The sequence below is a fragment of the Rhinopithecus roxellana genome, chromosome 1, assembly GCF_007565055.1.
Source record: "Rhinopithecus roxellana isolate Shanxi Qingling chromosome 1, ASM756505v1, whole genome shotgun sequence".
Classification (NCBI taxonomy): Eukaryota; Metazoa; Chordata; class Mammalia; order Primates; family Cercopithecidae; genus Rhinopithecus; species Rhinopithecus roxellana.
The window spans coordinates 33,518,199-33,544,393 of NC_044549.1; the positions used below are offsets into that span (position 1 = coordinate 33,518,199).

Genomic DNA, 26,195 nt, shown 5'->3' on the forward strand with positions numbered 1-26,195 from the left:
CAATAGTACCCTCTGCTGATGTTTTGAGGGTTAGATTCCATGAAACAACTGCCTCTTTTACAAGGAATTCTTAACTACACTCCTTTTATTGGAAAGGGTCCATGCCTTCCTCACCATACAAGTCCTATATTCACCTCTCTACCTTTGGCACTAAGGTTCCTATTGACTAACAACTGGAGAAGAAGTGAGAAACACTGTACCTAACACAGGAAACTAAATGGGATGACATGTTCAAGTGTGTAACCTGAGCAATAAGAGTAGTTTTCCACCAAGGCCTGTTCTGTGGTCCCAGGGATTGTGTTACTGAGTAAGCATCACTTAATATTAAGTCATGCTTTTTACATATTCTCAGAAATAAGTTGGGATCCAACTTAAAGACAATGAAATTCAGGTTCCTGAATTACAGTTGCCTGGACTTACAAAAGCAACTTTAGATGGATTTAGGGGCTGGCTGAGCATAATCAGTGTAAGCTGGAGAGCAGTCTGGACATGGCTCGAAGCTCCGCCTTCCGTGGGAATTCAGTAAATCACAGAATGTGAGAGCTGGTAAGGACCTTAGAGATTATCTGGCCCAATCTCTCTCATTAGAGATGGGACAACACATGTGCAGAATTAACTAATGACGCCATCTCTCCAGATCCAGAAACATATTGCATGTTGGATCAGCTATTCTGATAGCACAGACAGCCATTTCTCCCCTGAAGATTCTCATGCAAGCATGGCATATGGATGACTTTTTCATGAATTTTTTTATGTTCCCCATTTCACATGGTTTCAGAAGCCTGGAATTTTAAAAGAATATTTTGATAGGTTGTTTTAAAAATTGTTTAGGGAATGCTTTAAAAAGGTATTAAGATAAACTTTAGTAAAATGTATTTTCAGTGATATAGTGCCAGTATGCCAGAATTGTTAAGATAGTGGGTTCTGGAGCCAGCCTCTGTGGGAATGAAGTTCAACATTAACTGCATGGTGACCTTGGGCTGGTTACTTAACCATTCTGGGCCTCTGTGTTTTCCTCCGTGAAACAAAAATAATACTAGCATTTATCTTAGACGTGTGAGATAAGGATTGCAAAGGGTTGAAGAAAGTGCCAAGCATAAGGAAAGCACTTGATAAAGTGACTATTTTTGTTATTGTTATTATTACATGGCATAGTTTTTCATGGTTTAGAACCTTTGTCCCTAAGCATAGAAAGAAAGTAGGTGTAAAACCCCAAACTCTTGTCCACATTGGATCAGGAAGCACACTTCTAGACCCCTCTGAGATAGGCCTACATTAAATATGGGTTTCTTGAAGGCAGAGACCACTCTTCACCTTTTATCTCCAGGACCTGGCACATCATAGCTCTTTAACCAGTTTCTTACGAATGTAAAACATTGGTGTTAGAAAAGAATTTAGTCTGAGTCAAGTAGCTGGGCTGTGGGAAGTCACTCCAACTCAGTCTTTGCTGGATACCACATTTCTGGATGCAAATTCATAGGACAACATGGAAAATTTGGCTCATCTCAAAATCTTCCCACTTATAAAATAATTTATGCTTACTCATATATTGAATGGACTCATTAACAAAACAATTCAGATTTGCTATTCTAAAAAATAGCACTGCATTATTCAAAATAAGCAACTGTACCTTGACTCTCAGATCCACATCTGTTAGCACCATGAAGAAGTCATTATAGGTCATTCCGTACTCTTTCCTCAGCTCGCTGATGAGATGCTGGTCTACCAAGTCTTCATCATCCACCACTCGCATGGGCTTCTCATTATCTTAAGGGAAATAAAATGTGAATGAATATGGGTGTGGCAGGACAGAAATCACTGGGAAGTGAATGGGTGAAGGCTCTGGGCCTAATCACACCAGCCTTCATTAGTTTTATATATTCAACTCACATTGTGTTTGAACAAAAGTTTTCAGAGTGAATTAATAAATACAGAAACAAATACATGAATAAAGTTTTGAAAGCTACTCTTCCATAGATGATCAAGGCTCTATCTCTGTCCATCCTGTTTGTAGCAAACAGGAACAAAGTGAGAGTGGAGACTGCTGCGTCACACACCTAGGAGAAGACTGCAACTCACCCAGGGAGTCAGTCTTCACCCCAACTCACCGGGGAACTGGACCAACCCAGACACTTTTATTAAGTTCTGTTTCCATTAAACGTAATTCTGAGTCTAAAATCTGTGTCTGTTCCTCTTTTTTGGTATAGAATTAACTTTGGGACCCAGTAAGCATGTCATATCTATAGTGAAAAATAGAGTTTCTGTTGAAACCTAGTCACAGGTTCATTTTGGCTCCAAAAGAAGTCAAGCTATTCATAATGCAACTTTTGTAAGTGAATACAGTTTCAAACAAAATGTGACAATTTATGGAAATTTTAAATCACTATATATTTTTTCAATTATCAACCCCCCCAAATAAATCCTTATAATTCAGAATGGTTCTGGAAGGTGTCACTGGATTAATGGGAAGCACGAAAATCAAGATACCAGTGGTTTTACATGGCAACTTGTATGTCGGGAAAGCATTTTAACATTCTCAAGGACAGAAGAACTTTATTTACTTCTTCCCTCTCAAACAAGTCACAGTATATCTCTCAACCCTACCTAAGATTTTATCTGCAAAATAATCCACTATATTAAAAACAAATGTGAAAAATTAACGTTAGCAAATATGTGATAACAGGAAAATTAGCAATGAGAGCCTATCACTTATTACCAACAGCACTAGCCAGTGAACAGTACTGTACTGCAATACTATAACACGGTAAAAACAACCGCAATTTTGCAAATGAGATGTTATAATTTGAGTACCACAGACATTACTCTTCATTAATAAAAAGGGGATAATTATAATTTAACTGTTACTTTTATTTGATTAGGATTGTTGAAAGTGTATAAACAAGGAACTTCATTTCTCCAAAGCAAATCAAAATGAGAGGGGAAAGAATCAATCTGTTTTCCTTCCCAAAGTCATAACAGTGCTTCATGGAAGTGGTCCAAAGGAAAAGGAGTTGAGAGCCTAGATGAGAACCAAGCACTGTCTGCAACATAAAAAGTGATAGGTCTCATGTATATAAACTATTTTTTAAATGTACATTTTTGTTATTAGAAAAATTTAAATTAATTTGCAATTAAGAGATTTATATTTTTAAATGTATCTTGTTGAGTATAAAAACAAGTTGCAAAACAAAATGCATAGTATGACTTTATTCTTGGTTATAAGGAAATAAAAACAAAAGAAGATACATTTATATGGAAATACACATAGGAAAAAGTTCATAGGAAAAGGTGAAGTGAAAACTTTTATTGTTTATTCTGCATACCTATGTTATTCAAATTTTAACAAGGAACATATTTTACTTTGTGAATAGTAATAATAATAATAAAGAAAACCATTCAAAAACTGTTTTTTAAAAAATGTTCTTAACAACTAATGTTCTGATTCTAAGACTTTACAAACCAGATTTTATCTTGTACTTGGAAATTACAATTTTTAATTCCCAGTGTACATTCATTCTTGCTTTTGTTTATTCAATGAAATACTTATCACTAATGTCCAGAGTTGGTTCTGTGCTGAGTGCTAGAACCAATAACTCAGACAGAGTTAAAGCTCCTAATTAGAACCAGAATTAGACCATTAGCATCCACTTAATGGATAAAGTCACAAAACCACTGAATGGCTCAGATGGAAGGAAGCTGGAGATTGTAGTAGATTTTTAATATAGCACCAATTCTTCCCTCTCCCTATAGGTATACCCTTGCCAAGTAACTACAGCTTCTTCATATGGGAAATGGGTTGAGCTGTCCTACCTCTTGATTCTGAGCTCATCTATATCACTGGCTTTGGTCAATGGGATATTAGCACAATGACACAAACAGAGGCTAGAAATGGGCTTATGCATTAGGAATTGTTCTTGCTTCTGCCATTTCCATGAGAATATGCCCACACCAGCTTGCTGGATGATCAATCAAGCCAAGTTACCCTGTTCTCATCCTAACCAAGGCTACCCCAGGTCAGCTGACAGCCCATTGACTCCCAACATATGTACAAGCCCAGCTAAGATCAGCAGAACCTCTTACCCAACCTGTTGCTGACTGTAGATGCATGAGCAAACCTAATCAAGCCCAGCCCAGATCAGCTGAACCCTAGAAACTTGTCACTAAATGGATGTTTACTGTACGTGCCACTAAGGTTTGTAGTCTTTGTTACCTCACCTTATTATGGCAATAGACAACTGAGTATAGACATTATCTGGCTCCACCCCATCACATTATTAATGTTGAAACTAAGGAAACTGTAGTGGACACTGTGGTGTGCTGTCCAGATTCTACCTTCAGAACTAAGGGTACTGTCAATATAAGCAGTTAGATCTCTGACAACTGATCTGCTTAGAAGGGAGCCACCTTTCCCCAAGTCATACCCCTACCATAGGACAGCTCACATTCAATGGTTGATGTAGTAGAAGAGGGGATAGATATAAAAGCTATCCCCTTTGTCTCAAAGTGGACAATTCGGAAGAGCCAACTCTATTGCAGCTCAAATTCACCCTGTCCAGTCTTGTATCCCTCACCCCTCATAAGTATTGTTCCTGTGTTTTTGCCTGCAGGCAAAACTCAGAGTCTCAGAATCTGTTTCTCAGAAAACCCAATCTGTCACAGACCCTGAGATGAGGAGTGACTTGCTCAAGTTCACATTGCAGGTTAATGACAGAGTGAGGTTGGGACTCAGGTGACATCACCTCACTCCCACCCAGTGTTCTCTCTGCTATGCCAAAATGCCTCACACTCAAGGGTAGAGAGGACCCAGGACCAAGATTTAAGGCAAACTTTGCTTTACTAGTATATGGCAAGAAACCAATTTCACAGCCTGTTTTCTTTCAACCAAAATGTTTTCTGAAATATTTCAACCAAACTTTAGAAATAAAATATTTTGCACTCACAGATTACAGGAATATCTACATGTTTGTGCTGAGAAGAGGATCTGCCAAAGCAAAACAATGAAAGTCCTAATCAACACTGGATCAGACTAGGGTGGTGGCAACTCTATAGCAGGACAGAGTCCACTCTAGGTCAGTATCTGTGAAGCTACATCCTGTCTCAGCTCCTGCTCCTGCCACAGGTCTTTCTTGAGCTCTGCATTCTATCTAAATCAGGGCTCAGTGTTGAGGTTCTCTTTAGTCTGGCAACATAGACTTGGCAGGTTCTTGTTAAATTTATCCAAATTCTGTTTAAGCTCACTAATGATTGTACAGATTACAGGGCTTAGAAGGAAAAATTCTTTTTTAAAAAACAATATTATTATTATTTTTGAGATGGAGTCTTGCTCTGTCACCCAGGTTGGAGTGCAATGGTGCAATCTTGGCTCACTGCAACCTCTGCATCTGCGGTTCAAGTGATCCTTCCACCTCAGTCTCCTAAGTAGCTGGGATTACAGACATGTGCCACCATGGCCACCTAATTTTTTTTTTTTTTTGTATTTATAGTATAGACGAGGTTTCACCATGTTGGCCAGGCTGGTCTCGCACTCTTGACCTCAAGTGATTCACCCATCTCAGCCTTCCAAAGTGCTGGGATTATAGGTGTGAGCTACCATGCCTAGCCAGAAGAAAAAAATCTTTTTTTTTTTTTTTTTTTTTTTTTTGAGACGGAGTCTTGCTCTGTCGCCCAGGCTGGAGTGCAGTGGCCGGATCTCAGCTCACTGTAAGCTCCGCCTCCCGGGTTTACGCCATTCTCCTGCCTCAGCCTCCGGGAGCAGCTGGGACTACAGGCGCCCGCCACCTCGCCCAGCTAGTTTTTTGTATTTTTTTTTAGTAGAGACGGGGTTTCACCGTGTTAGCCAGGATGGTCTCGATCTCCTGACCTCGTGATCCACCCGTCTCGGCCTCCCAAAGTGCTGGGATTACAGGCTTGAGCCACCGCGCCTGGCAAGAAAAAAAATCTTTAGGAAACATTGTCTAAACTGTCTACGTGCACCAGATCCAGCTGAAATGCTTCATAGATTCAAGCCCATTTTGTGAGATTTGGACCTAAGATTATTGAGGTAAGGGATTCCCAGGGAAGGTGAACTCTGTTACGTGTCAATAAGGTCTGGCCCTAGAAGTGGGACATTTGCCTAGAGTGCCATTCTTTAAAAATTTCAACCCGAAACATCAGCAGTCAAATTCAGGTCGTACTAAATTTCTTCATGTATTTGTCCTTCCATGACTAATTATAGACAGCAATGACATTGCAGAAAATTCAGCTTCAGTTATAACATATTAAACACCAAATGTGTGCTAGGCATTATGCTTAAAGCTTCCATCTGTAACTGCTGTCCTTGTGACATCCATGGATTCTCCTCCTCCAACCCTCTCTTGCCTAAGTTCAGGTAATTCCACTAATGCCTGGACTACTTTAGCCTCTCACATTGCTTCAAAAGTTCCCAATCTCTTCTAGCAGTTTTTAAAAGTATGATCCACTATCCACCTTCATCACAATCACCAGGAGTGCTTGTTAAAATTACAATCCTTGGATCCAGATCAATTGACTCAGAATCACTGGTGGTGAAGCCCAGGAATATGCATTTAAAATTTTTCCTGGGTAGTTGTTATACACTCTAAAGACAAAGAGCTACTGTCCCAGAGGAGAAAATCTAAATCCTTGTCATAGCATACAAGATCATTTATGGCATTATTAACTTATCTATTAACTCTTCTTCCACACATTATGCCCCAGCCCTCTATTTTCAGTCTCTAGAAACCTGTCCTCTCTTCCTGGAATGCTATCCACATGAGTACTCCTTATTGTCTGTGAAACCTGTCTTTACCTCACTTGTGCACTTAATATTTTGGTATTCTTCTGTAATAAGCTAATCACCTTGCATTGCAACCAGTTGTTTACATATCTGTCTTCCCCCTAAATATGAATAATTCAACAATAGGGACTGAGTTTTGGTCACCTTTTATATCCTTTCAGCCTAGCACAGTTCCTAGCATACAACCGGCATTCAGTAAAGATTTGGTAATCATAAGAATGCTCCCATAAGAAGGATATCATATGAAAAAGACAGTAATAAGGTATAGATAAGGTGAGTGATTCTGGGACTGTGTAGAAAATCCACCATAAAACCTTCACATTTTCCTTTGATCTTGTGAACCCGCAACACAGTCTAATGTAATTTAAGAAAACACATTCATATATATTTATTTTCTAAAATTGGTTTTGCATGCATTAGGTCTTTTGCATAAAACATATCTGTAAGGCATTTAAAATATAACTATTCTTTTCAACAAGTCAGCAGGGGCCAAAACTCTCTTGGCTGTGCTGTAGATAAGCCAGGATGTAGATGCCAGCGGAAGCTCAACTGCTTTTATTCTCAAGAACATTGCCAGGAGTGCTGAGCAGTCCATGGCAGGTTGTTTCAGTTAGGATAACCTTGGCCTCCAGCTTGGAACTTACTTCCTTTTGATTGGAAATAGACATGTTTAAATTACTTCGCAATTGATCTGCTTACTCCTCTTTTACTCTATGAGTGGGTCATTTTCCGATCTACTACCCCACTGTGAGATGAGTGACCTGATTGAATTGGTAGGTGGGACTACCCTGGCCATTCCTGATCACTTGTTCTCTAGAAAGAACAACTTGTCTTATTAATAAAAAGTGTGTCCTGTTCAAGTGATTTGCTGTTCTACAGCTTGACTCCATACAATCTTAAAGTTATAAATATATTTGAAAAATATATTCAGAAATATTTAGTGACTTCATATGGTTTACATATAAAGTTTGAATTCTTCGTCTTGCTATTAGAAATCTAATTTCAGGTGCCAAACTACATTTCTAGCCCTCTTTTCCTCTCTTATCCTCTACCCAGCCTTCTGCTCTAGATCAAACCTAATAGCAAATCAGAATCACCTGAGCAACATTTTAAACTATAGATTCCTGGACCTCATTCCTAAACAAATGAGTCCTTATCTTGGAGTAGAAAGGGGAGGTGGGAGTCTGAATGTTTTCCAATTTGTATAGAGTACGTATGCACTGAGATGAAAAAGAGACAACTCAATAGAAAAATGGGCAAAGAACACTAAAAAGGAAATATAAAATCTCCCTAAACATGAAAAGGTGTTCAATCACACTCACAAAATGCGAAATGCAAACCAACACTACCCTATACTGATACCATTTTTCACATATTACACTGGTCAAAATTATCCAAAAGTTTGATCACACACATTAATTGGAGAAGTTTGGGGAAATAGACAATTTTAAACATTGCTGTTGGAATTGCAACATGATTCAACTTGTATGGAGAGAAATCAGGAAGTATCCACTCAAACTACATTTTCTTTTTTTTTTTTTTTTTTTTTTTTTTTTGAGGCGGAGTCTCGCTCTGTCGCCCGGACTGGAGTGCAGTGGCCGGATCTCAGCTCACTGCAAGCTCCGCCTCCCGGGTTTGCACCATTCTCCCGCCTCAGCCTCCCGAGTAGCTGGGACTACAGGTGCCCGCCACCTCGGCCGGCCAGTTTTTGTATTTTTAGTAGAGACGGGGTTTCACTGTGTTAGCCAGGATGGTTTTGATCTCCTGACCTCGTGATCCGCCCGTCTCGGCCTCCCAAAGTGCTGGGATTACAGGCTTGAGCCACCGCGCCCGACCTCAAACTACATTTTCTATTTGGTCCAACAATCCTGCCTCTTAGACTCTATTGGAAAGATGTACACACAATTTCACAATTTAATTGTAACCTTGTTCATATATCACTCTATGTATGTGTGATATATGTATAAGAACAAAATATTGAAAATAGTTCAAGTGTCCATGGACAAAATGTTTAAACTGTGATAGAATCTCACAATTTTTTGATAAGAAATGGGGAAGATTACGATATACTCATGAAGAAAGATTTCCTAGAAATATTTTAAGTGAAAAAAGCAAGGTGTGGAACGGTATATATAATATGCTATATTTTGTATAAAAAGAAAAAATATATAGGTATTCTTTGTATTTGTCTAAAAAAGCACTAAATGAATAAATAAGGAATTACAAAAATGATTACCTGTGGGTGCAGGGAGTAGCAGGGTAAAGGGGTCAGGAAGGATACAAGACTTGTCTGTATACACCTTTTTATATAGCTTTGACTTTGAAAATTTTTTTAAAAGTATTATTTCTTTGAAAAATTAAACAAAAACAAAAATACCTTGATCAAGTCATTACCCTATCAAAAAAAAAAAAAAACCTACTCATTTTTCAAGGTCCCTCCATTAAATCTACCTACTTTTCTAAATTCTCTGACATTTTCAATACCTTATCTGATGACTACAATTGGAAGAGCCAATCCCTCCACTACATTCTTCAAACCCTTGTTCTGTACATTTGACTTATCAGTCACTTTTCCCCCTTGGAATGTCAGGGATTGGTCTTGACACTGATATGCTTGATGTTGGAGGCAGCAACGGCAGTGGACTAAGAAGACTGAATAGGTTAGGAGACAGGCTCTCTAGTCTCTAGGGCACAGAATGATTGATAAGTAAAGACTTATCAAAGCAGAGGGGAACACACAGCCACTGTGTGGAAGTCTGAGCACTCGTCCAGCCTCTCCTCCCAGCTCAGTGTTGCAGGGTCTAGAGAAGGTAGCTGCCAGGCACTGTCACCACTGATGAAAGGAGAAGTTGGGGGCAAAGAGTCAATTTTTCAGGACTGCCCCAGAGGCAAAGCAGCATTTCTGAATTGTTATGGATCCTGATGACTGTGAGGCTTCTCCAGAAAGAACAATTCTCTTTAACAGGATCAGACAGAAAGGGTATTTTAGACTGATTTGTATACTATCATTCTCATTTTATTAATTGATTGATTTATTTATCTATTTATTTTGAGACAGAGTCTCACTTTGTCACCCAGGTCAGAGTGTACTGGTGTAATCTTGGGTCACTGCAACCTCTGCCTCCCAGGTTCAATCAATTCTCCTGCCTCAACCCCTCAAATAGCTGGAATTACAGGCATCTGCCACCATGTCCAGCTAATTTTTGTATTTTTAGTAGAGATGGGATTTCACCATATTGACCAGGCTGGTCCCGAACTCCTGGCCTCAAGTGATCCGCCCATGTCGGCCTCCCAAAGTATTGGGATTACAAGCATGAGCCAGTGCACCCGGCCTACCATTCTCATTTTAAAAATTCACTTATGAAGTCCTTAGTAAGAAATCAACATTTTTCTCTCCTTGTTGCCATATTCCACCTCCATGAACTTTGCCACCTCTCTTGATTACCCTCAAACTCTCCCTTCTTTGAAAGAAGCTATCAAAAAACTTCCCTTGCCCTATTAAATGTCCTGTGTATTCTAGCTCTTAAAATTTGGTGATAAAATGCCAATGTCAAAATATTTTTCATCTCTAAATATTGCTAAGAAAGAAACACACTTGCTGTGTGTTCCCCCCCTAATTCTTTTTTCATTCTGCAATGAAGTGCCTTTAGCCAGCAAGTTTTTCCTATCTAACGAAATTTGTCTGTAATCAATTCACTTAACAAACACACCCAACATTCCTATCCTAGACTGACATTTTAAATACCACTAACAAGAAAGAATGCCTTTATGTGTTAGGCCATTTTATTTTATTTTTTTTTTATTATTTTATTTTTTTTTTTTGAGACGGAGTCTCGCTCTGTTGCCCAGGCTGGAGTGCAGTGGCCGGATCTCAGCTCACTGCAAGCTCCATCTCCCAGGTTTACGCCATTCTCCTGCCTCAGCCTCCCATGTAGCTGGGACTACAGGTGCCCGCCACCTCGTCTGGCTAGTTTTTTGTGTCTTTTAGTAGAGATGAGGTTTCACGTGTTAGCCAGGATGGTCTCGAACTCCTGACCTCGTGATCCGCCCGTCTCGGCCTCCCAAAGTGCTGGGATTACAGGCTTGAGCCACCACGCCCGACCGTGTTAGGCCATTTTAAACCCTACATGCAATATACTCTGTGCTGGCAAAACCAGATAGGCATTGGAATTCACTCAAGCATAAATAACTTTATTTACATGAAAGCCTAAAATCTTAAGGTAAGTTTCTTGGCGTTTAGGTTCATCGGTGACATCCAAATACTTTTAGCAAGATGGACCAGCTGGTGTGTACAGCCTACACTGTAGTTGGATGTGTGCCCCTGCTTTCAAGGCCCAGTAAAACTCTGGAATAGTAGGCAGAGCTTGATTTATTTTTAAGGAAAAGTAAGGCCATCTGATGGATTTCCAGCTGAAAGTCAGTCAAGGCTGCAGTTTTTTGGTTCACTGAGCCCATGGCTCATGCCAATTCTTATTTTCCCATGGCTGACTCCCAGTCTTGGCTGAAAGTGCTACAGCCTTTCCCATAAGGGTAACCTGGGACATGACACAGGGAGAGAGAGGCCTTCCAGGAATTAGATGAGAAACAAAGTAAAAGATCCCCCTGCCCAAATCAGGTCCAGGCTGCCATTCAGTGAGGAAAATGCCCAAATCATAATACCTGATTTCCAATAAGGCAGGAAAACAAACAAACAAACAAACAAAAAAAAACCTGCAGCCCCTCTACAGTTCATATTCAATCCAGATGTCTAGAAAACAGTAGGATTATGCTAAACATTTGCCAAGGCAGTACCAGATGCTTATAATGGGACCATATAGAAGTTGAGGTGGAAGATGTAATGATTTTTCCAAAATTCTCTGAAATAAGGAATGAGAACACTTTGTGGAAGGGTTGGTAGGTAACACATTTGACATTGGGAACACCTGGTTTGTGAGGGCTTTCATCACTAGCCAGCACCAGTCTCTGGCTGGATTGAATACTTACTTCCTTTCTGGACATCTGGAGTGTAATTAAGCTCACTGCCCTCATGCTATTATTTGAAAAATCCAGGAAACAAATGGTTGAATCCTAGTTAGCCAATAAATATGTGGCTTTATAGTATTAGTCTCTTGGGCGTCAGTTTTATCACCAAGAATAATAATGCAGCCTGATCTGGATGAGCTGTTGTGAGGATTCGTGTGTCAACATTCTGCAATCAGCACAAAGCAATAGCAAGTGTTTTGCCATTATAGGTGCTCTAGTGACAAGTGTGACAGCTCATTGATCTCCAGATGACTACCAGATCAAATGGTGATGCAGAGGATGACCACATAATAGTGCCTGTTACCTGACCAGCATTTCTGTATACTATCTTATTTAATCCTGTGAAATAGATATGATTATCTTCTAAACTAAGACTTAGGAGTAGCTTGCTCAAGGTGACACAACAAGTAAATTGTGACCCTGGATTTAAATCTGTCTGTCTCCAGAATTCATTTTTTGTCGTTTGTTTATATGATCATTATTGTTGTTGTTTTGGTTAAGAAAATTCCTTTTTTGCTTGTTCTCCCCCTAAATTATACATACGGTGCAGGACAAATGTCCAAAAATGAATCATCAATCCACGATAATTTATGATGGGACATTGGAAAGGATGCTATTTATTTTTCCTTTGTAGCCTTCTCAGAGGAAGGTGGGCTATTTAAAGTAAAGAATGCATAACTGATACTTAACCCTGAATCAGCTCTAGAGATCTGCTATACAATATTGTACCTATAGTTATCTATACTCTATTGTGCACTTAAAAATGTATTAAGAGGGAAGATTTCACGTTAAGTGTACTTACCACAATAAAAAAAAATGACTTAGAAAGCTAGACCATATTCAAATCAAGTTGACATTATCATGACATAGTATAACTGATATGTCTTCAATTACACCAAAATCGCATGTCAGAAAAATCTGTGCGATAATGTTATGTATATTGAAGTTAAATGTTGACTAACAAATAACGAGTTATGTATTACTAAATATATTTTATATTCTTTCAGGTGCTTTTAGATGAAATATATTTTATAGCAACTATGCAGAATATGCAAACAATGGAATATAAAGGATTACTCTAAGGGATTTTTTTTGTAGTTAAACCATGAACAACAACAAAACAGTAGAAAATGCATATAAGAAAAAAAGCTTTTTAAAAAATAAAGCCCCAGAGATGCAATAATTATAAAATAAACTGGGTGGGTCATATGTTGGGCTTCTGACTATGCGGCTTAACTAATCACAGTAAATCTTACAACATTCCCATGAGAACAGCAATGAGTTAGATCTCAGCTGCCCAACACTGGGCTGTACGCCTTATGAGTCTCACAGGTACTATTAATATGTAAAATTGTGAAAACTCTAAATTCAGCCAAATTCTTCTGCTCTCCAAAACGACTTGGCTGCAGTTCAGTCCATATTTTCAGTGACTTTTCATTTATCTTAACAGCTTCTCTCAGTTCTGGTTAATTCCTTCCTCAGGCTTGCCAGAGTCAAGTACTTCCAAGAGTCTGGCAAGTCCCATCTGTGATGAGTCACCTACAGCAGTGTCTGCAGGAAGATCAGATGGGGCTGGCACAGGCAAGGAGACTCAGTACCCAGAAAAAGTGTCTGAATGTCTCTCTGATTCTCTCCCACACTGTATTACTTTTCCCATTTTCTTCCACCTTACTGACTTTCAGACGATAGAGTGTTTGCATGTTTTCCTTTTTTACAGCGCTGAAAACTTAAACCAGAACCATCCTGGAATGGCTATTTAAATAAGCAGGCAAACTGACCTGTGTTATCACAACCAAAGAACATCCGCATTTTCTTTTGGATCCCCCATGTATCTCTCCCATAAAGTTTGTCCCACCTTAGATATGAGAAAAACAATAATACAATTAAAAGGTTTAAGAGAACCTAGCTGAAAGTGGTCGATTTTCATGGTGCTGTTGTTGACAGGGCCGAAGATGGTGATCACAGAGATTCTCCTGGTGGCCATCTTGCAGAAACTTTCCAGATATTCATCACGTTGTTGCACATACATATTGTTCTCAGCCTTGGGAGCAGTGATCAGCTGGAGGTGGGTGAAGACAAACAAATACCAATTTACAGTGATAGTTTCACACTGGGGCAAAACCCAAAGAGATTATTTGGAAGAGAGGGCTGGTAGTCACTGCATCTATGCTACAGATATTCTGCTGAACAGTTAGCATAATTATGGCCAAAAAGGGCTGTTTGAAAAGGCCTCTTCTTGTCTCCAAGACAGCATAGAGTTTTCTACTCACTTCCATTATTTACCTCCGTTACTAGTCTCCATGTGTCTCAGTTTTCTCATTTGTGAACTCTGCAAAGGAATACTTATTTTGCAAGACTGCTGTGAACATTACATGAATATTTGGCATGCAGGAATTGTTCAATAAATGTTATTTTCCTTCCCTGATTTTGATCTTCATTATTCTTATTGGCTGATTAGATATTGGTTATTTCAGTGGTTACTACTATTATTCACATTTCACAGGGTTAAGAGAGTTTCATAGCCAGGTCCTGGGCACTATGAAACTTTAGAACTTTTATTAGAAAACCTTGCAGAAAGGTTTTATGATGACTTTCAGGCCTACGTTTTGTCACATAGAATATATTCATTGTCACATTCAGCCTGCACAGAGTTGGTGGTGTTTGTTTTTTGATATTGCAGTTTTCCAACAGGATGTCTTTTACTCTAAGTTTAGCCTTCTCTTTAGTTCAGACCTGGTATTTTTCACCTACCCCTGTCTTTCATCCTCATTCTGTGACCCTTGTTTTCTGGGTAAAAGAAAAAAGAGGAAAGACAAAGCAATCAGAAGAAATACTTCAGTCACCAGGCATCTGAGAAAATGTAATTTATTTTGGATACAGTGACGATAACCCTATTTTTAAGAGGTCCTTTTGAATCTTTTCTCTGAGAATGTCTCACTATTTTTATCTAACCTAATACAAAGCTTCTCTACTCTCTTGATTAATTTAGTTGCCCTTCCCTGAGCCTTCTCCAGTTTTACCAGGTCTTCTTGAGCTGAAGCTAGAACTGTGTTCCACACTCCACAAGCTAGTGCGCATAGTGCTGCTCGCCTTGGAGGTGGGAGGATGTGAAATTTTATTGTGATGATGACCAGGTCTTTACTGAGATCTTTGATCCCAAATAGATCACCAGGCTGATGTCTGCAATGAACACTGTCTTTTTGCCCTTTGTTGCGTCATCACTAAGCTCAGAAGCAAGCCTGTATAAATCATTTTCCTGTAAACAACTTTTTACATTTGACTAAATACAAATGTATCAGCCAATTTTCTTGCATTTGACTAAATTCAAATTTATCAACCAATTTTCTATTTATCCACCTAACCTTATAAAATATTTCTGAAGTTTATGACTATTGGCATTTTTCAGAGGGCAAGTCACCAGGCTGTGTACCTCTTCCAAATATTTTATCAAAAATGGTTAATAAATCTGGTCTCAGCTTGATCTTGCTATTTATTTTTCTCTATCGGAGATGTCTGTATTGCTGCCTGCAGGCTTTCCCTTCTAAGAATTCTCTCCGCATGACAAAATACTCTCCCTCAAGGAAATTAAACGTGTTCAATAGCCTTTGAATGGAACAATAACAAAGGTTTTCTGGGATGAAGTTTTTGTTTTGTTTTGTTTTTCAGATCATAATTAATTTTAAATAGACATGCTCTAGTTTATTTTTCCTGTGTTTCTATGCCTGCTCATATGGACATTCTGGGTAGGAAATGTTTGTTTAGGAACATAATTTTTCAAGGGGAAAAACAAAATTTCTCCAGATTTATTCATTGATGCACACTTAGCTTTAAAACAAGATTTAAGGCAGCTACAAAAAGATGTGGTGATGGTATTTTTAGTTACTTGGTTTGTTTTTAATTAGCTTTATGGCATCTGAAAATATTTCTTCAGATTTCGATGGGAGCCCAGATACCGAAGTTTTACTTTAAGTTGGTATATTTTAGGTCTTTTTTTCTGACTGTTTTGTGCTCAAAAAACACACTATTCTGAAATAAATAAAATGAATGTTTAAGTAAAAACACAAAACAGTAAAAACAAAGGTAAGAGAAAGGAACTTACCGTTAATGGTTTTTGGACTCCCTATTCTAAATTAAGGATAAGCACATATTTAGAATATATTTAGAGGAGTTTCTAGGGCAAAGCTGCTTAGATGTTAGATGACAGAAAATTACCTGTTTCTGTAACTTCAAATTCATACATAGATTCCATTTCATTCATCCCATACTTTGCCATAGACCCTTACGATCTGTGGACAGCCCATGGTATGACAGGATTTTAAGAGTCCTCAACCCTCCTCTAGTCTTCTCCTCCTTGTGTATACTAAGAATATCAGACAGTATGTAATCACACAGAACCTTATCTTCCCCTATGTGGTAAATTCTCCCACATGGCTCTATACATAGTGACGAGAGGCCATGGATATCCAGTGGGAATCTCATTTAAATAAATAAGAGCCTCTGATATTTACTTTCACTGCAGACCCTTTGCCCAAGAATGCCTTTAACCACCAGTGGGGTGACATTCGTTTTGCAGGACTCATTCCCTAACTTCCGGCCCTCCACGTTCTGATCCCGGGCTCTCTTTTGCTAATGTCCTCCTACACCTCCCTTACCTGACCTCTTTACCCCCTAGAGCCAGATCCAGTCTAAATTAGGAAATGAAAGGAATCTTGGGCAGAGAGGCACAGAGAAAGAATAACTGCAGTCAAAGTCAGGGGGTTGTCATTTCGGTCCTAGTTCAGCCCCCGGCTAGCCTGTAGCCTGAATAAATCCACTTAATCTTCTGAAGCTCAGCATTGTCATTGTTACAATGAAGCAACTTTCCTGCCAACCTCATCAGGTTGTGAGATCTGAGCAAAAGTAAATATATCTGTGTATCTTTATAAGTACATAACATGGACTTATTACAGGTTGATTTATTCTTAATAAATAAATATGTGTTCCCCAAGCACATACAGGTATGTCGCCTCTGAATAATTCACCCATAGTCCTTCCTCTGTCTTTGCCCACGTCACTCCTCCTACCTCAGAAACCTGCCCCCTCCCTTCTCTAAATCTGATTCTTTCTTTCAATGCACTATCCTCCTTAAAGTCTTTTCTAGCACGCAGAAAAGTCTTTTCTATCACTTCTGCCTTTTAATTCCTGCTCTTATTGTCTGCCCTGCCCACTTGGAATTTAAGTATTTCCTTAATTTACTATATAATGGTCACATCGCCGCAGGCAGAATGTAAGTTCCTCAGACTCTATTACCGTCCTGCAGATGGTGGGGGCATAAATGCTGGCCAGTACTCCTCAGGTTATATAGATTACCCCAGTCAGAGGAGAGGAGAGGGACTCAGGAGCAAAGGGGTCCCCTGGTTGTTGTGAGTGTCTAGATGGAGGCTACAACTTTACCAGTTGGTAAAAACACTCCCTTACGTTTAGTCTGCTCCTCAAGTTTGCAACTTTTAGAGAAGACTGACCATCTGAATCCATTTCAGGGACTCTTTCCCTATGTTTTGACATCTCCATCCCATTCACTTTCTAGTTTGGCAGTATTTCAGACACTGTTTAAAATGGGAACCATTTCCAGTCCCCTCTTCCTAAAAAGAGCAGCTTAGAGCTCCTCAGTAAACACTATTTTCTGTCACTTGACCTCTTTCCAGTTTGATGGCAATAAATCAGGGCATGTATCATGAATTTAAAACTGTGTTGTATTTCTTTTTCATGCTTCTGTTCCAACTGGTGTGTTGGCTCAATGAGCCTCAGAGGATAAGGAAGCCTGTTTGCATAAGTAAAGAGAGCAAACAGCAATGGAAAAAAGCTAGAGGGAAGGTATTTTAAGTCTCAGATTATTCAAAATATTGTGTTAGGCTCAAAACACTAGAGTTTTTTTTGTTTGTTTTTTACAGGATTCTGAAAAATAACTTTCAAGCTAATAGTCTGCCTTAGTACAGCAGGAAACCTGAAATCCTTTCCTCAAATTAAACCGAATAAGTAGATTGTTGTCCCAATACACAGATGTCTGAAGTAAGGTTGGAAATACTAACCCACTTGAATTACAGGAGATTCGGTCGCCAAAGAATTCCTAAACTTGCACTTGAATTCATTCAATTCAGCATTTGAGGTCCCTTGTTCATTGACAAGTGAATAGATCTCAGAGCGCAGAATGATGGCTTGTCAGCTATACTCCCCATAGCGCAATGCTTTGGTGATAAGCTTACCTATACTCTCACTATCGTCAACCTCAAACTGACACCAAGCAGTTTGAAGGATTAGGTTAACTGGAATCCAATCGATTGTTTTTGACTGACTGTCTGGAAAGCCAGAGAATTGAGTGCAGAGGACTAACTGTGTATTAAAGGCAGAAACTCCACATTTGTGCTTAGCAATCCTTTACCATTTATCTGGGTGACTCAAGGATGAAAATGAATTTTTAAATTTATTTGTATTCATATGTATTAGTTTTTTAAGTTCATATTTATTAACTGGCAAGATCATTCCTCAGTTTCCCCTTCACTTTATGGCATATCCCACAGGAAGTTCATATTCAAAAGAAATCAGAAAGGGAGATTGGCCTGAATTTGAGCTTTCAAATCAAACAGATCTGAGTTCTAATTCTGACTTCACCACATATTAGCTATATATCTTGGGTTCTGTTTTCTCATGTGTAGAAAGGGGTTAATAAATAATTCATTGAGGGATTGTTTCGAGAATTAAACCACACAATCTTGGCAAAGTACCTTGCAGGATGTGCCCTTCTTCATGAACAGGTTTAGAGGCAGGAGGTGTGAAAGAGTGAACGCTAGTCTAAAAATAGGACACCTGGCTCCACCTGCAGCTCCCGTGAAGGCCTCTAGGAAGCCATCCACCTGGGACCTACACCATTGCTGTTAGTGTTTCTGTAATTGTTAAGTAGCAGTTATGTGATATGTCCACATCTAAAGAATGGTATAAATAAGGACAAAGCACTCAGGGTTTGCAATAAATGGTAGTTAAGTACCAGGTTACTGAAAAGCTGAGAAGATGAGCTGAAAGTCCTGCACAAAATTTCATGGAATGTAAACCTGCTTTCAGTTTGAGTTTACTGGGTTAAGTTAAGGCCAGTTGGAGGTAGTTGTTCTCAGCCATACTTAAATAGCTTGAGAGTGCTAAGCCTTAATGAATAGTAATTGAATCACTGAGGTTCCTGAGTAACATTAGCCAAGTTTGATGGGAAAAGTGAGTGGAAAAGGCTAAACTGCACCAACAATGTTTTTCACCCATTGGTCTCCTCTCTGGTGAAAACTTCTTTTCTCTCCATCTTTTGCTTTGGTATCATGTTTATTTCATTTGGTCTTTTCTAATCCATTCTTACTGTAGACATCATTAGCTCTTCAGAAGACACATTTCTGATATGATCACCAGCTGGGCGCACACAGGATCAAAAGTCTGAAAAGCCTTCTGTTAGTATTTTCTTTCTAATAACAAACCTGGTTCTCTCACTAGCCCAAAGAACCAACACTGCCAGGAGCAATCCAGCTGGTTTCTGTTTTGCTTCACATGACATCAGCAGAAGCTGTCATTTGAGTTTCATTTGCTAGAAATTTATAAGCAGGGATACCGTTAAAAGCAGGAATGGCCCAGCTGGGCTTTCAGATCCCCGACTAAAGGAGTGGGGAGAAGGAGGGAGAAATGAAAAGTGTGACTAATATCAGGAATACACTATGAAAACTCCTTTCTTTTGATTCACAAGCTGGCGGCAATGGGAAATATTTGCCAGATGGGTGCACAATTACAATCCTGACATTTTACCCGTGATTTTCTTTTTTTAAACCTGACCATGAGGAACATTTTGCCTGCCCTGTTGGCTAAATGAACAGAGTTGGGTGATGTACTTCAATGGGTTGGATAAAGTTGTAGATACTCAGGAGGAGAGCATTGGAGCAAACCACTAATGCTTTCCCATGCCCCAAAGAGAGCAGTTTGCCCCCAAGGGCTCCCTAACAGACATTCAAGTATCAGGTAGAGTTTTACTCTGAAATCTGATTTCTTTTTTGTTCTAATGGGAACATTTCCATTTAAATATATGTACTCTGAGAATATCTAAGTGGCCTATCACCTGATAACCTAAGTTTATATAGACACGTTAAGGCTCTGGTTAGATATTGCACCAATATACAGAAAATATATAACAAAACACACAGAGGCATACAAATAAATCCTTAGAATCAACCAGAGCTAGGTTTTGCTCTAATACACAGACCTACTATCAATGTAAACAGCTAAGAGAATTTGCGTTATGTCCCACTCGTGATAAACATCACAAAGAACTTTGCTCTGAGTAATATTTCAAATGCACATTTAAACTTTCTGAAACAACATATGATAAATGGGCACCAGAGTTCCTCTGCCCAGATCATTAACCAAAACTTAGGCTAGCTTGGAAAACCTAAAAGATTCTCTAAGAAATGCCTTGAGAAAAGAGAGCCTGTTTCTTTTGGTGGGGGAAATGCAGGGTGTGCAGTCACCTTGTGCCTTCAGGAGGATGGGTGCTGCCCTCAACGGCATGAGTTGATTCTCTCACCCAGGCATCTGAAAAAAATCATTCCTGACTCACAACCACCCAACATCAATTTACTGATCTCTTACCCAGAATTAATGGCAACAATATCCTTTTCCTCCTTGACAGCCTGGAGTAAAAAACTAGCCTTAAGAGCCAGGGTTAGAAATTTTGGAGGGGCAGTAAGAGGGAAAGAGAAGACATGAAGAGGAGAAGGAGCCATTTCCACATCACTGATAAAATCTGCCCTTTTATTTGGCTCATCCCTGCCCAAAGCCCTCATTTGGTGGTGGCAAGTGATGGCCAAAAGAGAGGGTTGCTGAGATGCATCTGTGACTTACTCAACGCGAGTGGCACTCAGAACCACAGACCGAGGGCAAGTAGGGACAGCTTGTCTCCTTTTTCACACACTGGTGCACAGGCACATGCACATACGCATACACATTTTACAGAGCCCCCGGAGAAACTGACATCTAGATTTCAAATTCAGGTGTATCTCTAGAGTAGCGGAAATTGAAGCAATTAACTCAGTTCCTCACATTCCACCCTTTGGCTCTTCCTAGTAGTTGGACAGGGATGGGAGAGGTAGGCTTTAAGGGGAGAAGATTTCTGGTAGCTCATTTTAAAAGGATCCATGAGGGTCACACTAACAAGGACCCTTCCCTACTCCCAGTCATCCACACTCCCCACCCAAGCTGTCTTCCTTTCCTCTTTGAGCACTCCAGTGTTGATATAGACCTAATTAGGGAAAGAGGGAACCTCTGCTATTGTCCCATAGACATGATTCTAGTTCCTAAGTCAGACAGACAGAAACCCTTTTAATAAGATATGACTGAAGTCAGTGCACTTCCTTTTAGGAATTTCATCATTCTTTTCATCCTTTGGACTTGGTAAAAGGGAGCTCTGTCCAGAAATATCCCTTGGAAGAGAGTGGTAGAAATGGGGGAAGGGTCCCTACAGGTCTGGAAGAAGCTGACTACAGGTGTTCTCCTGGGCTCATGTGCAGGGTCCCCCAGCCATTGACTTTGTGCCACAGGGCCATGAGTTGTGTGAGCAGAACTTCGTAGGGCACTAAACCAGAAGGAGCTATTGGCCTGCTGCCCTCTTTTGCCAGACTTCTGAGCTTCTTGACACAGTACAGGTTCAGCCACAGTCTGGCATCTAGCAATATGATTTTTATATAACTAGTAAGACAGACGTTAACATGCCCTGCCTCAGCCCATAGAACAATGCCAAGGAGAAGGCTACTTACAAGGAGCCTTCGTTTGCCTTCAAAGGACCCCAGCAGGTCGGCCACTGACTTCTTGGGACTCTGCGTGAAGTGTTTGTTGGTGGGTTTCTGATAGCCATCCTGTTCTGTTTTACCTCCTTTTTTCTTCTTGCTCTTCTCTTTCTCTTGCTTGCTCTTTTTCTCAGACTTCTTCATTTGCTTTTCACTCTTAAGTAACTTGTCTGCATTCTCATTCTTCATCTTTTTTTTCTTCTCCTTCTCGGGTTTCTCAAGCTTTTCATGCTTTTTAGACTCCTTTGCTTTTTTAAGGGGAACATTCCCCACCTGCAGCTCCTCCTCCAGCTGAGAGGCAGTAGGCCGGCTGAGGTCATACTTCTCCTCATACTCATTACTAAGAATTTTGTCCTGGGCCTTCTTTTTGGGAGGTTTCTCCTTTGCTGGCTTGGGAGGACCTGGCACCACATTTGGGTCTCGATGGCCATGTTCCCGCCTGTCCATGCGGTTGTCCCGGAAACGGCCTGGGCCAGCAGCCCTTGTGCTGAGCTCTGAAACGGTGGTGGGAGGGGCATCTGTGAAGCTCTCCAAGCCGGTGGCCTTGCTGGGTCTCCTGGTTGTCTGTGGCCTCTCCCTGTGCTGATCCTTCCGGGATGGAGGGTAAAGATTCTCTGAAACTGAGGGTCTCCTGGCAGTGGTCACCTCAGTGGTTGTAGGAGGCCTGTGGGAGGGTGAGGGGGTCCAGGGCCTCTGCGTGGTGGGAAAGGCAGTGGTGGTCATAGGTCTTGCAGCAACTGTTACCGCCCGGGATGTGGACCGAGTAACTGTTGTGGTTGGAGCAGGAGGAAGGGTGGTGGCCCTAGGGGTTGAGGGAGGTGGGGGCAAAGCTGGTGTAGTGGCGGCCAGTTTTCTCGGGACCTTCACCCGACTCTCTCTGGTTGGTGGTACTTGTGCTCTCCTGGGATCCTCTTTCTTCTTCTCGCTGCCCAGGCTCGGCCTTCCTGCTCCACCTCCACCATCATTCCCCTCCTCCACCACCTGGCCCTCTACACCAGCGGCCTTACATTTCTGGACAAAGCCCTTCTGCCTGATCTTCTCGATCCTACGGATGGGGCCTTGGTCGATGACCTCGTACATAGCTTCCAGCCTAACGGGGTATGGGTAGCGCTCCTCCACCTGCAGGGTCTTCTTCAGCAGCACCATGCCAAACTTGCCCTTCTCCAGCTTCAGGAAGCTCATCAGCTTAGGGATGAGGCTGGGGTCCAGGGGCTGCTCCAGGATCTGGCCCTCACTGGTGATCCTTCTCACCTTGCCTCCTTCCTCGCCTGCCTGGTGGAAGAGCACAATCTGTTGGATATGCCTCTCCGCCAGCTCACAGTACACATCGTCCTTCAGCAGGCTCATCATGAGGCGGTAGTAGCCTTCCGAGGCATGAGGGGCTGAGATGACCCACACTCTGTTCTTCCCTGCAAAGCTGGCAAGGATGTTGGGAGAGCTGGATCCCGAAGGGAAACGCAACATTCTTGACCGAGCTGAGGACCCCTCATCTCTGATCATCTCACGCGGAGAGCTCCTGGCTGCTGGTCTTTGCTCAGGTCTCATGGTGGCCCCATTGACGTCCGCGCGGGCTGGTGGCTCCGTTGGGCGAGCTAGTCTCAACACGGGCACACTCCTCCTTCTCTGGAGAGGCTGAAGGTTTGGTTGTTCCAGAGTGGATCTCTCAATTCCACGAGACCTCCCAGTGTGCCTCAGAAACCGAGCTGGCCTACTGCTGTCCGGAGAAACCAAAGGCACTTTCCGCCCTCCATGGCTGTCTCTGATGGTGGCGTGGGGGTGGGGTTCTGATCCACACACGAGCCACATGGCCAACAGCATAGTGAAACGGGGTCCCATTCTCCATGTCATTGTGTAATCCACTTTGCGGTGCACTGAGGTCATAAGACAAAGGGGAGGGGGGATAAAAAGAAAGAAAATTATTTAGCAGGAAACAGAGCTGGTCATTTTCTTTTTCTGCATCTCAGCCAAGGGGAGGGGAAAAGGGTGGTTAGAGAAGAAGGAGGAAGGTCAGGAGATGGAAAATGGGATGAGATTCTATTACTTTCAAGCCCCTATAATTTGTTAGTGTTTAACAGAGACAGTTACATTAAGCAGGAAATCCAATTCAGTTTCCCAGTCAGCATGCTTGCACTGTTTCAACTAAGGATCTGGATGCTCCAAAGAAAATGCAAACTGGCATATTAATTATGACAACATTCACATTTCATTCCTTCAAAATAAGTGACAAAGAAACAAATAAACACACCAAAGACAGAAAGGATTACACACTTACATGGTGGCTCATAGAGATGGAATGCAGATGGTTGCAAAAGAAATCAGAAGTTTGGTGTCCAGGACAGTTTCCTAGATGAACTACTTTTCCTCCCAGCCCTCTCTCTTTTCCGAGAGTGAGCAATACAAAAGGGGTGTGCTGTAGCTCCAGCTTTCGGAGTACCGCCACAGATCCACAGCCCGTCCTGATCTGAGAGCTGAGCCGATTCCTTTTCTTTCTGGCTGTGTCTTTTTACCTTCTGGACAAGTAGGATGAGGTGAAAGGAGCTGTCCTTATAAGTCTTTGTATCTCCATTTGTCTGCAGTTTCTCCTTGGTCTTGTGTGTCTGTGTGTGCCAGTCCCTTGTGCCAACACAGGACGTCCCTTAAAGTCCAGTCCTGGCGATTTCTGAATCTCACTCTTTCCCTCTTTAAAGTTCCAGGATCCTTCTTATCTCCCTTTCCCCCACAGTCTGGCTTACTCTCTTTGTTTCCGGGCGTGAAAGCACTGGGATTAATATGTTTTCCAGGCTGAGGGAAAACACAGGAATGTGATGTCGAAAAAGGACTTCTTTCTTTCCCTATGCTTCTCTCCTCCCTTTATTTCTCCCTACCTTTTTCCTCCTCTTTTTCTTCTTCTTTTTCTTCTTTCTCTTGCCTGGATTCAGTCCCAGAAATGTTAGGACTACCTCAGTTTTGCTCCAAACCAAACTCTAACAACAGCAGCCACTGGAAATCAAGGAAACTTCACTAAGAATTTAACAGATCAGCAAAACACCGCCTCCTTCCCATTTCAGCACGTTCGGAGTGGACTCAGTGAGGAGGGAGAGGGCTGTTCTTTGGGGTGGGGGAAAGTTTTGAAACTCCACACATCATCATAAATCACTCTAGAATAGGATGACTGGTGACTTAACCCCTTCCAAACCAAGTCATCGGGGTACCTTCTCTTCCAGTCTGTTCTTACACTGCACTTTGGAAGGAGAAAATTCTCAGATTTCTGCATCGGGCTACAAGCTTTTCTTAGAGACAGATACTCATTTGGGTCAGGGTGCTTGGTTGTGCAGACACAGACAGTATATATGTATTTATAGTCCCATGTGTATATTTTTATATCTTTCTCCCTGTTTTGTGCTTTTAGTTTGAGGTTGGAAAACCCCATGGAAAACATGACTAGGTTGTTTTTATTTTATGCTAATTGGGGATCATATTACTGTGTTCTTGGTCCTAGATTCTCCTCGGCATGGAAGGAAGCTGGTAAAAGGTTAGAAATGCAGGCAATGGCTGCAAGTCGAGATTGCAGTTGACTATTACATCAAGGAATGGGCATTATGATCTCTAGCTTTAAAGCTCTGGCTGCAGAGGGTAGACTAAGGGCTTCCTTGGAGGTCCCGAGTCATTGATTGTGTGTGTGTGTGTGTGTGTGTGTGTGTGTGTGTGTGTGTGTGTAGTGCAATACATTCCTCTGCAGAGACTTTAGATGTCTGAAGGGCTTTAGGCAATCCATAGAAGTAGCCAAAAGAGAGAGTGAGGCAGCTTTGGGCTTCTACCTCCTGAGTCTGCCATGAGGATTCTGTCAGTGGAGAAGGAAGGGGCCTCAGGTTACGTGGATATTTCTTCTGGCCATTCTGGGCAAGCTGACCTTCCAGGTCACTATTAACTGCCACCAACAATGGCAAGCCAGGGTTCTCAGAAACCTCCTTGCAAGCTCGGTCATGCTAATAGCGTCCCTCACTGGATCAAACTTCATCCCTAGTTGTTACGCCTTGATCAGCCCCATCTGGCCCTGGTCACATTTGACTTTTTTTCACATAAGCTACAAGCATGGAACTGAGAAAGTCCTGTATAGATGTTAACTGTAGAGCTGCCAGGCCACACCTTAAACTCCCAGGGGTACCAAGAAGGATGGCTGGCCCTGCTGTGGCATTCTCTCAGACACTTGTGAGGACAATAACAAAAGTGGGCTTCAGGCAGAGACCCTCTGTCCACTGGAGTCATAGATTGCAGCCTTCATGGCATTCACCTGTTGGGCTGACCAACCTGGCCTTGTGCTAAGTTGGAGGGTCCTAGATGTTACTTCCTTTCTCATAATTTCCTAATACATCCTACGCTATCCTTACTGGGCTTTCTCTCTTCTGTCTTTTCATTTCCTTTTCTCTTCTCTCTGCTTATAACAACTACCCTTTATTGAGCATTTTCATGTGAAGCTTTGGGCTTAGTATTTTTGTGAATTCTTTTATCTGACCCTCACAGTACCCTTAGGAAGTAAACAGAATGATCCTCATTTTATA

The 26,195-nt window shown here is 41.2% G+C and overlaps 1 protein-coding gene across 2 annotated transcripts in view; it reads right to left on the reverse strand.

The window, feature by feature from the left end:
• The window catches only part of CCDC80 (coiled-coil domain containing 80), a 36,616-nt gene extending 11,635 nt beyond the window's left edge, over nt 1–24,981 (reverse strand). The window contains exons 1-4 of one of the 2 annotated variants that reach the window (XM_030941052.1): nt 23,930–24,981; nt 21,628–23,528; nt 13,718–13,874; nt 1,631–1,767 (exon numbers count right to left, since the gene is read on the reverse strand). In XM_030941052.1, the coding sequence (XP_030796912.1) occupies nt 1,631–1,767; nt 13,718–13,874; nt 21,628–23,505 (2,172 nt within the window). In that variant the 5' untranslated portion in view covers nt 23,506–23,528; nt 23,930–24,981. Of the gene's footprint in view, nt 1–1,630; nt 1,768–13,717; nt 13,875–21,627; nt 23,539–23,929 lie in introns of those variants that run through there. The other variant, XM_030941045.1, reaches the window with a different exon arrangement.
• Nucleotides 24,982–26,195: the final 1,214 nt, after the last annotated feature.